Raw genomic sequence first — 12717 nt, 5'->3', positions numbered from 1 at the left:
CTGTGAAGCAGCTGCAGTGAATTTTAAAAACACCACTATGTAGACAGTCTAATCTTAAGAGAACTAATGACATCTAGTCTCTTTGGCAGAGAGAGAGAGAGGAAAACAAACGAGCATGCAAATGTAATTTATCACGGCCGAAAAACTTATCGAGCCCATTTAAAGTTATCGTGCAATTAATTGATTTATTGCTTGCGCGACAGGCCTACACACACACACTCACACACATACTTACACACGCTCACACACACACACACTCACTCGCACAAACACACACACATGCACACACACACACACACACGCACACTCACTCACTTACATACACACACTTACACACACACACCAAACCGAGACAAGTGTACTGAAGGGTTTGGACTTTTGTCCTGAACCGTCCCATGCCTAATCCACACAGAGACACACTCATGCACTGTATACAAAGGATCAGAGGAGGCTCTACCTTCTGAGGGCGCTCCTGGAGACCTTCTATGACTCTGCGGTGGCATCAGTCTACATCCTGTATGGTGTGGTCTTCATCACATCGCATCACAGAAAGGCAGAGGAAGAAGCTGGACAAGGTCATCAGGAAGTCCTGGGCTGAGCCTGCACATACACACATAGGACACCCACTCAATCCCAATATTAAGTACAAGATTATTCAACATTCCCTTTTTAATTGATAACGCTTGAGCATGGTGAGGCATGGTGAGGCCTACCAAACTGTACATTTAGGACGTGTTTACAATAATAAATTAGGGAATATGATTCTGAAAAGAAAAGGTCCGGTTAGCAAATCAATCCCATGCACTTTAACTCCCAGTACCCCTACTACACCACAGGGACACACATTGCCATCTAAAGTAAGTGAACACATAAGGATCAACACAAATGTTTCCAAACTCAGTGTGTGGTACCTTCATGTTGGCGCTGTTTGCATCCCTTCAGGTAAAGGTCTTCCGTCTTTACTCCACCTTGTAGTGGCTGCCCTCGGCCCGGAAGCCAGCCGTGCACTGAAGAACACCCGTCCCAAGCCTCGTCCGTGTGCGGCACAAATCCAGCTCTGTCCACTGTCTGACCAGCAACCCAGTCCTGAGCCCCTCTTCATGCAGAGACAGCGACGACAAGCCTCAGCTAGCCAAGAGCTAGCTAGCAAGTCCATGTGGCCCGGGATTCCGAAGTCTTGACCATACACAGCTCCAAAAAAGGTTCTACGCAACCCGAGGAACAAAAAGACACGTGATTTATGCACGAGGCCTTCAATAATTCACCATAATCAATTAATTTAACTTGTAATAAACTCTGTTATCCTGCTCAATCACAGTCCGTCTCCTCCATTCGCTACTCTTTTGGTCCCGCCCACTGTAAACTCCGGTAGGTTCAGATACTCATCTCTGATTGGCTAGTGACAAGTTTACAAAGATGCTACCCAATCAAAACAGAGCAAAACACTGGTCTAGTTCAAGGTCTCTTCCAGACTGTGGATATTCCAACACTTCACAGTGTTTTACAGTTTAGTGACGTGCCACTGAACTCCCATAGAAAATTAGCATTTGTTGTTGTTGTTTTTTTGTTTGTTTGTTTTTTCAAACTTCAAAGCAGCAGCAGATATTCCACTGGATTATAGTTAAAGGAGGTCTTCACTATCCCCACAGTGAGTTCCATGAACATTTGCTGCAGGACTGTGGAGAAATGTGAAGTTAAATTGGCACTAAACCCCCATAGACCCCTATTGAAAAATATGATTTTTTTTAAAAAAAATCACTATAATTAATCCTTCAAAACTGAAGCAGATATTCCACTGGATTATTATTAAAGAAGGTCTTCACTATACCCACAGTGAGTTTCATGAACATCTACTGCAGGACTGTGGAGAAATGTGAAGTTAAATTAGCACTAAACCCCTATTGACTTTCATTGAAAAATATCTTTTTTTTTAAAAATCACTATAAAAAGTCCTTCAAAGCTGTAACAGATATGTCACTGGATTATTTTTAAATGAGGTCTTCTCTATCTTCACAGTGAGTTTCATGAAAAAATACTGCAGGACTGTGGAGAAATTTGAACTTAAATTGGCACTAAACCCCATAAACTCTTATTGAAAAATAGCATTTGTTGTTTTAAAAAAACAAACAAATCGGTATAAATAATCCTTCAAATCAGCAGCAGATATTCCACTGGATTATTGTTAAAGGAGGTCTCATCTATCTCCACAGTGAGTTTCACGAACATCTACTGCAGGACTGTGGAGAAATGTGAAGTTAAATTGACACTAAAATCCCATAGACTCTCATTGAAAAATATCATTTTTTAAAAATTCACTATAAATAATCCTTCAAAGCTGTAACAGATATTCCACTGGATTATTGTTAGAGAAGGTCTTCTCTATCTCCATTTCATGAACATCTACTGAGGCTCTATGTCTCACGATGGCCGAGAACCTAACCCTAGCTCTGCATTACGTTTAGGGTTAAACCACAACTCTGCGACCTTCCGAACTCTTTCCTCATCCTGAGCCAGGGTTAGGTTCTCGGCCGTGGTAAGGTGTCAAATATGTCTGTAAGTATACAGTAAGTGTATGTATAGCTACATACATGTATACATACACCCACACACACGCACATCTTTATATATAAAGTGAATTTCTGTGGATCTGTTCTGGCTGAAAATGAGTAACGACTGTAAGACCTTGTAAAGATAAGGCAAAGATACTATTGAAAAATGTTATAAATTTGATATACATTTACATATAACAACATACTAACTGACTGAGACTCTGTTTTCTGTTTTGCTTTAGTGGGTGTGACTCTTTTTTTCACACCCTGCTGAACAGAAGGAAACCCCCCCAGGCTCAGGAAACACACACCATGGTGTGGGTTCTCTGCTCAGAGTCAGGGGCTGCTGTAAACATCAGCAGCGATCATATCATGTGACTGCGCCCGCTGTAACCACCTGTGGAATAAAGCAGCAGTGTGTTTTATGAGCTGTGGAAGTACCTGTTGGGTTAGTGTTGGTTTCTGTTGAGCCCGTTGTGCAAACGGTTCCCACGATCAGAGTGTTTTCACCTCAGGCCTGTTGGCAGGAAACCTCATCCTCTCTGCCCTCTTTCACGTCTTCCACACAGAGAGCGCAGGGGTTCTTCTCTGACCTGTAAAAGGAGAAACTTTGTCCGTTCTCGCTCCACTTTTCTCTGCAGCACAAATCTTTCAAATATTTGTGTTTATTCACTCCTACAGGTCTACACTCTGAGCCTTTAGAAGGACGGACACTGTAACTGTAAATTTCTATCTCATAATTATGAGAACTTGAGTGTGTTTTAATCATCACTATTCCATAGAAAACATCAGTCATGGCGCTACCTGACTTAACATAATGACACTGGAGGAGTGAACTCAACTCACTTGTGTTCAAACAGCCAAAAACCTGCTTTGCAACAGGCAGAAATGAAAAATGTTTCCAGGGGACCCCAAAAAGTGACGGACCGAGGTGGAACGCTAGTTGTTGAAATATTTAGTTGAAAATCAGTGTTCGAATGTGACTTTCTTTGGTTTATTTTAACATCCTGATCACTTCATTCTTTAGCCTGTTGGCTGTTATTAGCCTAGCCAGGTCCGTCACTTTTTGGGGTCCCCCAGGAAACATATCCTTTTCTTCTAGGTTTCTACTGTGTATTTAATATAAAGCTGAGCCTGTTTTGAGGCCTACAGCTGGAACTCTCTGGTGAGGTCACATTCTTTTCACTGCGTTCGTTCATGAGGAAAAAAAGGGGACAATGAAATGACATCACCTGCCATTTATTTGGCCCATGATGCCATTCAGAGCTTTGCCTCCTCCTCCTCCTCCTCCTCCTCCCCTCTGTCTGGAAATGTTCCAGATCTTTCCTACAGAAGTTCCCGGATCGCTGCAGCGGCAGCAGCATCCATTGTAATCCCAGCACTTCCTTACACGCATGTGAAGCGCCGGGCGTCCAGCTCCGCTCCCCGCTGACAGACGTACATGTCAACAATGCAAAGAAAACAATACAACCCCACCACCACCACCACCACCACCACCACCACCAACAGACTATTGTGTGAGGCTGCTTCCTCAGTGGACCTCAGATGTACAGTAACCACAAAACACACACGGGTCTGATTAACTTACAATAACAATATGTTTATTTCTGTAAACATGGCGGATATATTGGCAAGAACACACGAACACCTTCACATTCTGCAAGACACAATAGATACAAACAAGACGGACAGGTGGAGAGGGGAGTCTGTGAGGAGGAAGAGGAGGAAGAGGAGGTCAGTTCATCCACGAGGAGCTTCAGAGGACGACTAGTCCAACACCGATCCCAGTTCAGCCGGAAGACCCTCCGCCTGCCTCCACTTGGCGTTACGTAGCTTGAACCATTTCTGCCAGAAACAAAGAGAACAAAGGAGGGAGACGTTAAACCAGGCGACACGAGGGTCTGTTCAGATTGAACATGCTGCAGAGCCTTTTGTCTGCAGATATAGTTAGCTTAGCATAAAAGATTAACACTGGGAGCGAAGACCCAGATTTTTCATGACGTGTAGCTGAATGTTTTCTGAATTTTAGGATTTGATAGCCGATAAATGCTAACATTTAGCTCTCCTAACATGATTTAACACTAGATTATCAGCAATGTTAGCATCCACTGCATGTCAGGAAGTTTACATGCTAACATTAGCACGTTTTATGTCAACAGTTTAAAGCAGCTGCAGTTATTGGTGTTAACGTTTAGCATGTGACATTTTAACATGCTAAAGTTAGGATTTAATATTTAGCATTTGCAGCATGTCACAGTTTTTTAGTGTGTTTTCGATGCAGAATCAAATAAAAACTGTCCCGTCTGTCTCTCATTATCCTCACAATAACATTACAGCCACATGTTTTCAGTGCATGTTAAAGTGTCCGTGGACTCGTAGCGGCACCGCAGTGACCCAGAGGCAAAGTTTTATCAGAGAAACCACCAAAAAAATGCAGCGTTCCCATCTAACGCAGACCCTGAGTGTGACTCTGCACATGCTGACCTCCCAGCCAGTTACCACTGTGGCCAGATCATGACTGCGCTTCCACACACACACACACTCGAACAACCCGTGACCCGTCGCATTGCTGTTTTGTGGTTCAGGTTGTCAGGGGATTCACAACAAGCGCTGACGTAATGTCGATAACACCGAGGGGAGAGGGAGGGTTTCAGCCCGCTGACACGCATCTGAGGCTGGATGTTTGGGCCGTGCGCCTGGCAGGAGCAACGCTTTCCACATTTAATACAGAAAACACACCAGATTCCCATTTTGAGTCATCTGGGTTTGCACTTCAGAACACAGAGACTAAATCAATTCAAGAACTTGACTGTGATGTCTTCAAAAAATGTGATTTTCTCTGCCAGGCTTTGAATGGAGGCGGTTGTTGTCCTTTGAATGCCTTCTAAAAGCATTACACACATGCCATTTCTGAACAATAATGGTCAGATTTATAAACCTGCTGACCCACACAATGGTGCTTGTGTCACTTTTCTTCCTGTTGACCGGCAGCAGATTGCATAAGGAGTCCTTTCAAGCTCTGACGCTGCTGCTGCTGCTGCGGGACTGAAAACACATAAAAGGGCGGCGCGGAGGCCCGGCCACGTTGTAAACGTAGTTAATGTGAAACAGGGAGCGGCAGCCGGCGTGGCTTCCTTCAGCTAAACCTCTCTTCAATGAGAGCTTTGTTAACAAACACAAAACACCCGACAAAAAGAAGAAAAAACTAAATCAGCTGGAGGTTCAGCCGGGCCCTTTGATGAGGGGCCAAGCCCTTACCTCACCCTGCCTGGACTGGATTGCACACACCTTTGTGTGCAGTGAATGGAAACTCAGAACAGGCTGCTTTAAAGGCCTCAGTCGTTGCACTGACTGGCTGAAGATGAGGCTTCACAGCAAGTCAGTCAAACTTTGCTTATGTTCACATTTCAACAGAGAAACAAGGAGGAAACCGGCTGTGAGTGGATAATCCTGATCAGGTGGTCAGCTTCATCATGCTTCAGACGACCTTGGGCTGAATCTGTCTCCCATCTTTTACTGAAGAGACACGCATTTACAAATGGAGACCAGGACACACACAGAAACAGACACGTTTCCCATCTCTAGACTGCAATATAGAGCAGACTGCTTCTAGTCTGCACGCCTTTACCCATAATGCTCTTCTCTGACACACAAAACGGACATTAGAACGAGTGGAACGAAAGCCGACTCCAGTAACTCTCTGCACCAAAAATACGACGAGAAACAACCCTCCATACCAGCAGGTGGCAGCAGTTCTCAATGTGTATCCAGAACAATGGCTGAACAAAAGCAGACATTTTTATTATATTCACGCCAATTGTGCTCAAGACTTATTGATTAGTCTTCAGTTTGTTTTATATCATTCCTTCTTATGCATCGAATCATCTTCTTTGAATGCATATATGTTGCCCGCTCATTCGAATGAACATTGTTCGACTCATGCAAAGAAGTTTTCTAGATCCTAGATTTGCCTCTGAAGACCGCTCATGCTCAGTAGGTGCCTCCTTGTTGGCTCCGCCCACATATGCCTGCACAAAGTTATGCAAATCTAAACACTACGAAGCAGCACAGATTGTTGAAATACCACAAGTGACCACTAGGGGAAATCCTCACAAAGACTCTGTGTAAATAAACACACCTGAACACATCAGTCTGGAATCTGTGCAGGAGAGAAGATCTGGTCAGACTGGTTCATCACAAAAACACAAACACAAATCTGAGAGACGTTTGTGAATCTTTCAACACCTGCCGACCTCACAGACACAAACACAATAGCAGGAATTTGCCTGAGAAGCCACGCCACACCGCTCACGCCCAGGCAAATGAGCGGATTTGCATGCGGGGCTGTTCCTGGTCTCCGCGCTGGTCGTCTGACGGAGGCTCGGCGGAGCCTGCACAGCTCCACTGTGTGTTGTTATCTGAAGCTTCACATCTGGCTGCTGATGTGACGGCCGCTCAGATTTACAGTAGGCCAAAAACATTCCTCCGATAAAGGCAGAGGTGGGAGGTTTTACATGTGGGAAAACAAATACCAAAGTAATACAGGGAAGGTTCTTTCATCAGCAGATGTTTTTATAGTTCCATTTATGACCACTGGTTTAAATCTGAAGCAGGCCTCTTTGTTATTAAAGGTGAATACTCCAGAGCTCATGCCTAAGCTGTGCTCTTCTTGTCTTTTTGTTATCATTACATTACATTATTTATCAAAATCAAACTTTCAAACAAAGTAATTCTAACATTTAATAAGCTTGGCTTGATATTTATCACTGTTTAATCTTTAGTCATTGATTGGTTTCCTGTCCACATCTGAACATAGGTCGCTGCAGCACAGAAGTGTGTGTTTGCTCAATAAAGTGTCAGAAATTAGCCTAAAGAGTCAAGGTGTCCACAAACTGAGACATTTTTAAATCAACTGTTTTGTCCGAAACTCAGAGGAGACAGAAAAAAAACTGATTCCCACATCTGAGACGCTGAAAACAGGAAATGTTTCACATGTGTAAATGACGAGTATCTGATCCATGTTGTGTCAGCTGTCATCTCTCTTCCTGTCAGCATCCAGAAAAAAGAGCATCGTGTACATCTGCATGTATACGACTGCAGCACAGGCCAGAGGAGCGGTGACATCATCACCGACATCACCAACCACACAAACATCACAAACTACAAACAGAGCCTCCCACACAACTCCTGCTTTCTTTAAAGTCGCCTCAGTCACCCTGAACAGATCGACCTCTCCCTGTGTGTGTGTGTGTAGCTACACTCGGACCTGCAGGAAACTCAGCTCTGTCAAACAGCTTCCCACAACTGATGCTCAATGAAGCAGTGCGACAGTCAAACGAGGATTATTTCATCACACTGTGATGCAAACACACACACACACACAGACACACAAAGCTGCCCTGCTCACAGTCACATCAGAGGCTCGAGTTTCACAAATAAACACAAACATGCTCTGTGTGCATGAGCTTATTTCCTCATGTTTACAGGGTGTGTAACTGTTTTTATTAAAGGCTTGTCTTAGAATTCAGAAGTATTAACATGAATGCCTTTAACACAACAACCACAAATATATATAAATATTAAAAAAGACTTTGAACTTTTCACTGGTCCTTGAATGCATCATGTTTAACCACCACTTTCATAAATACCACTTCCATGTTGTAATTAAAAAATCATCAAAAAATAAACCTTTCACAATAACAAAATTCTGTTAAAAACAAAAAATTCTGCACTTTTCTGCACAACTAGGAAGCTATGAGTGACTCACATGTGACCAACAGTCACATGACGGAAATTCAGCGAGTATTTGTCTGATCTGCAGGCTTGCACTGGTTGGTAAAGGCTGTAAAAGATGCAAATAGTTGTTGTATATATTGATTTCTGATTATTTTATGTGATGTGCTGCTTCCATAGAGGAGCAGGACAGTAAACACAAGCCGGCTGAACATAAGACCCGGGGGAAGGACACCCAGAAACACTCAGTGTGTTAACATGAGCTGTCAGTAAATACGTATTTCATAAAAATGACATGGTTCAGGTTTTAATTACTACTAATTAAAAGATATTTTTAATGTTTTAGTGTCATAATAAGGCTTCCTGAGGTCATAATATAAATATAAAACAGGATATTAAGGTTTAGGTGCATCATTGAAGAACAAATACACATTAATTTAATTATTGGATCAAGACAAACATCGAATCAATTATTCCAGCCTAAAAACTGAATTTTACCTACTATAAACTCTCTCTCACACACACACACACACACACACACACACAGAGTTTGAGCATGAGGCGGACTCACTTGTGTTTCCTCCTCTGACAGCCCGCACTCCGCTGCGATCAGCATGAGCGTCGTCCCGTCCGGATGCTTGCTGACTTTGTTGAAACTGTCCTCCAGCACTTTGACCTGGTCCTCCGACAGCCTCAGACCCTCCGTCGCTTTAGAAGCCATGCCTCTATTCACCTCCTGCTCTCCGGTCTGTCCGGCGGGGTCCACCAGCTCAGCTTCAGCCCGGCTCGGAGCTCCGCTGTGCGCACAGCTGGACGCGCAGAGATGTTCAGTGACAGCGCAGCGGGAGTGTGTGAGCAGAGGTTGGAGGCAGCGTGTGTGTGTGTGTGAGTGTGAGAGAGTGAGGGTGTGTGTGGAGGCTTTACTACTGTCAACAGAGGCGCGTCATCATGAAGCCAGGCCCACCGGCTGAGCCCGCCCACAAACAGCCGGAGGAGGAGGAGGAGGAGGAAAACAAACACACCCCACAGCCTAATAAATCAATATTTAATGCCAATTATTGGGCGCAGATGAACTTAATGAAGTGATAAAGTGACAGGCAAATAAAAAGACAATAATCCTGGAAGATTAATGGGATTATTCTGGAGATTGTGAGGAAGAAAGCAAGATTTAGACCCAAATTCTAACAATTACTCCCCCAAAATATTTTTTTTTTATGCCACATTAAGACAGTTTTAAGCTGCTAATCTAATCCTTACAATCAAAAGAGGATAAAGGATTAACTCACAGATTTCCATCTTGTCTTTCAGCTTAATCTGCTGTTTATTTTCCACTCTGATGACTGAACATGATGACAGAACGGTGGAGAACACAAAGCTTTGAGAGCACCTGTTCAAGCATGACTACAGTAACACACACACACACACACACACACACACACACACACACACACACACACACTCCTCTCCTGTCTAATGACAGGATGTTTACAGACACATTACACACACAGGCCTGATAACGCTCCCACACATGTTCAGCTCCTCCTTCTATCTTTGGGTTTTGATTAGACCCATAATTATGTGGAGCCCTCACTGAGAAGCTGGGCTGCAAAGCTTTATGGGTAATTTCCTCCTCCTGCACAAAAATCTCCTCCGCACACGAGGACAAGCCTGAACTCTCACAGAGTTTATGTGCTCATCTTTTTAATGCAGGGTCTCAGAGACACGTCCAACATGTGGAGACATTCGAGCTCAGATTGTAGAAGGTTCCAGAACTGTTCAGTGCTCCGAGCTTGACTGTGCTGATCTTTGTTTATTGTGAAAACAGAATCTGAACCCGACCAGTGGAAACGACCCCCAAAGGGCCACATTTTCTGAAAGGATATCTGAGAGCCAGCAGCTTCCTCGGGCTCCTTTCTCTTCTTAAAGCGATGAGGACACCACAGAGGTTTTCATCAAGACAGCCAATCAGATCAATAAAGAGGCTGCAGAGGAGCTTTGTTAGCATTTGTTAGCATGCAGCAGCGTGTCCCACACTGGACCCCAAACCACTGACGCTTCAGCTGCCAGCACAAAAAAAAAAAACCTCTGACGAAGTGAATGTGTGTGAGTGTGTTCAGCCATCTTCGGTTACCACGGTAACAGGCACCGCCCACCTCAGCAACAGATATGATACGCACTATTTAGCTGTGAGTACAAGTGGGTGGAAATATTGACTTTGGTGATGACAGGGTGGAGAATGACAATGTGATAAACACAATGGGTACAAACAGTTTTAGACGTTGTTGCATCAGACGACAGGGAAACACACAACAACAACAACAAACACACAACTAACAACAGGACTGAAGAGTCTTCTGCTGCTGAGACGGGTCCTTCAAAAGAAGATAGATGAGTGAGTTTTATCTGTGCCTGACGGCAGAACAGATGTGTGACTGCTGATAACAAGCTGTCGCTTTATGACACACAGACACACACACAGACACACACACAGACACACACACAGTTCAGAACTGATGTGATAATAATACAGTCAGAGCTGGTTGGCTGCTCGTTCAGCTCGTATTCAGAGATAAGATGGAAAAAAAAAATCATCTGTGAGGATCCAAAGTTCACTCTGAGAGAGTTAATACACACACACACACACACACACACACACTCTATTAACTGTAACATCTGTGCTTTGTGATTGATTTTAACCCTTTAACAACTTGCTGAAAGGATTCAAAAGTTAATTCAGTGTTAAAATTTAAAATTTTATAAAAAAACACTTTTTTTTACAGTTTGCAGATTTTTACAGTTGTTTTATTGCCAGATTGTTTAGTTACTTCAACACTTCAACTCTAACTTAAATATTCACAGACCTAACTTACGGGGTAGGTTTTTATTTATGTATTTTTCAGGTTAATCATTTTAGAGTAATAAAAATAAATAATAACCCCAGGTAACAAGCTTCTCCATTCTAAAAGTGACAGAAAAGCAGTTTATTTAGTCAATAAATAAACGTTACAGTAAATATGAAGGTGTGTGTGTGTGTGAGCCCAGCACAGAGGATGACCGTGATAAAGGTGAGTGGCTGTGAGCCCACGGCGCAGATATGAGAGTAAAAATATCACCGGGCTGTGACCTTTTATTTCCCATCAGCGCCGGACAGACAGAAAGACGGACGTTATTCTGACCGTCAGTGACCTCATCACTATGTGTCGGTTGCTGTTAGTCATGACTGAGTCATGAGGTTCTTTCTTATTAAATGGAAGTGAGCTCAATAACAAAACCGTCAGCATCATTGTCCATAAATATGAAGAAATAAAGTACCGTAACAGTTTTTGTTTAACTGTTCATTGATCGTGCAGCTGCAGGGTCAATGGATTGATCGTTTCAAAAGCATAAAATATCATTTATTCTTTATATTTAACTTAAGTTCTGCCTATTTATAGTACATAAACCTCATTTAGATGACATTATGTGCAAAGTTAATTAAGTTAATTAAAGTTTAGTTAAAGTTTAGGCTCAATCATTAAAAAAAACATTTACGTTTACATGCACGGTGTAAGGAGAGCCTTCCTCTGACAGTCGGCACAGCTGAGTCTTTAGCACAGCATTAGCTTAGCATCTTAAACATGAGATTAAAAACATGAGTCTGTTTCCTCGGGGGGAATCCTGACAGCTGGAAAAACAAAGCAGGTCTGAGGTAACTGCATGTGACATCATCCTGATCCGTGCGGCAGTCCTGGGATCTCCTCCTCTGTCTGTAGGTCAGACGGCTGATTGCACCACACAGGTATGTGCTAAAATGTCGTCTTTATGTGTAATTACAGGTATGAGTGTCAAACTACGCCGACACGGACTCACAGGAGCTCCTGTCAGAGTCAGAGGCTGACATCATGATACACACCGAGAAAGGGAAACAGCGTGTAGCTGCTGCGCATGGCTGCTTTTATCAGATCACCTCAGAGCAGAGGTGGAACATGAAAACAGCTGGAGGTTCAAGTACTGTTCCAGGACCGGTGTCCAAGTTTGGGAGGAACTTCAAAAACGCTCCAGGAAAACAACGGGCTTCAGGAAAGACTCGCCACGACTTCCAAAACACAAAGAGAGATGGATGGTGTATAAAAGCTGGATGAAGGTTTTCTAGAAGAAGAAGCTCTTCAGACAAAAAAATCTTCCACAAAAATTCTGGCACGGCCCCACATCTGTCCGTCCACATCAAACCACCAAACTGGAGAACCAGATGATGAACGGCGGTGCAGTCTGAGAAATATTAGAAGTCTTTGTAAAAAGGACTGCACAGATCTGGTTGCTGGTTGTTGGTGCACAAGGCTGACTGGCAGGCTTGATTTCACATAATAGATGTTCAGAGTTGTAGCTTGGGCTTCTTCAGAAAAGGCCTGATGACAGCAGTGACTGAGCCTTTTGGAAAAAAATCCAGATTATATGG

The 12717-nt window shown here is 43.3% G+C and overlaps 1 protein-coding gene across 1 annotated transcript; it reads right to left on the bottom strand.

The window, feature by feature from the left end:
- Positions 1–4125: 4125 nt before the first annotated feature.
- Positions 4126–9201, bottom strand: hopx (HOP homeobox). The gene is made up of 2 exons (XM_028416449.1): positions 8854–9201; positions 4126–4394 (listed from the first exon to the last, which is right to left on the bottom strand). Exons 1-2 carry the CDS (start codon positions 9001–9003, stop codon positions 4317–4319), a joined length of 228 nt encoding a protein of 75 aa, XP_028272250.1. The 5' UTR covers positions 9004–9201; the 3' UTR covers positions 4126–4316.
- Between the last annotated feature and the right edge of the window lie 3516 nt (positions 9202–12717).

Source organism: Parambassis ranga, chromosome 10 (genome assembly GCF_900634625.1).
Source record: "Parambassis ranga chromosome 10, fParRan2.1, whole genome shotgun sequence".
In the NCBI taxonomy this organism is placed as follows: domain Eukaryota; kingdom Metazoa; phylum Chordata; class Actinopteri; family Ambassidae; genus Parambassis; species Parambassis ranga.
Note: the sequence above shows the minus strand (reverse complement) of the source record. Positions and strands in the feature narration are given on the sequence as shown.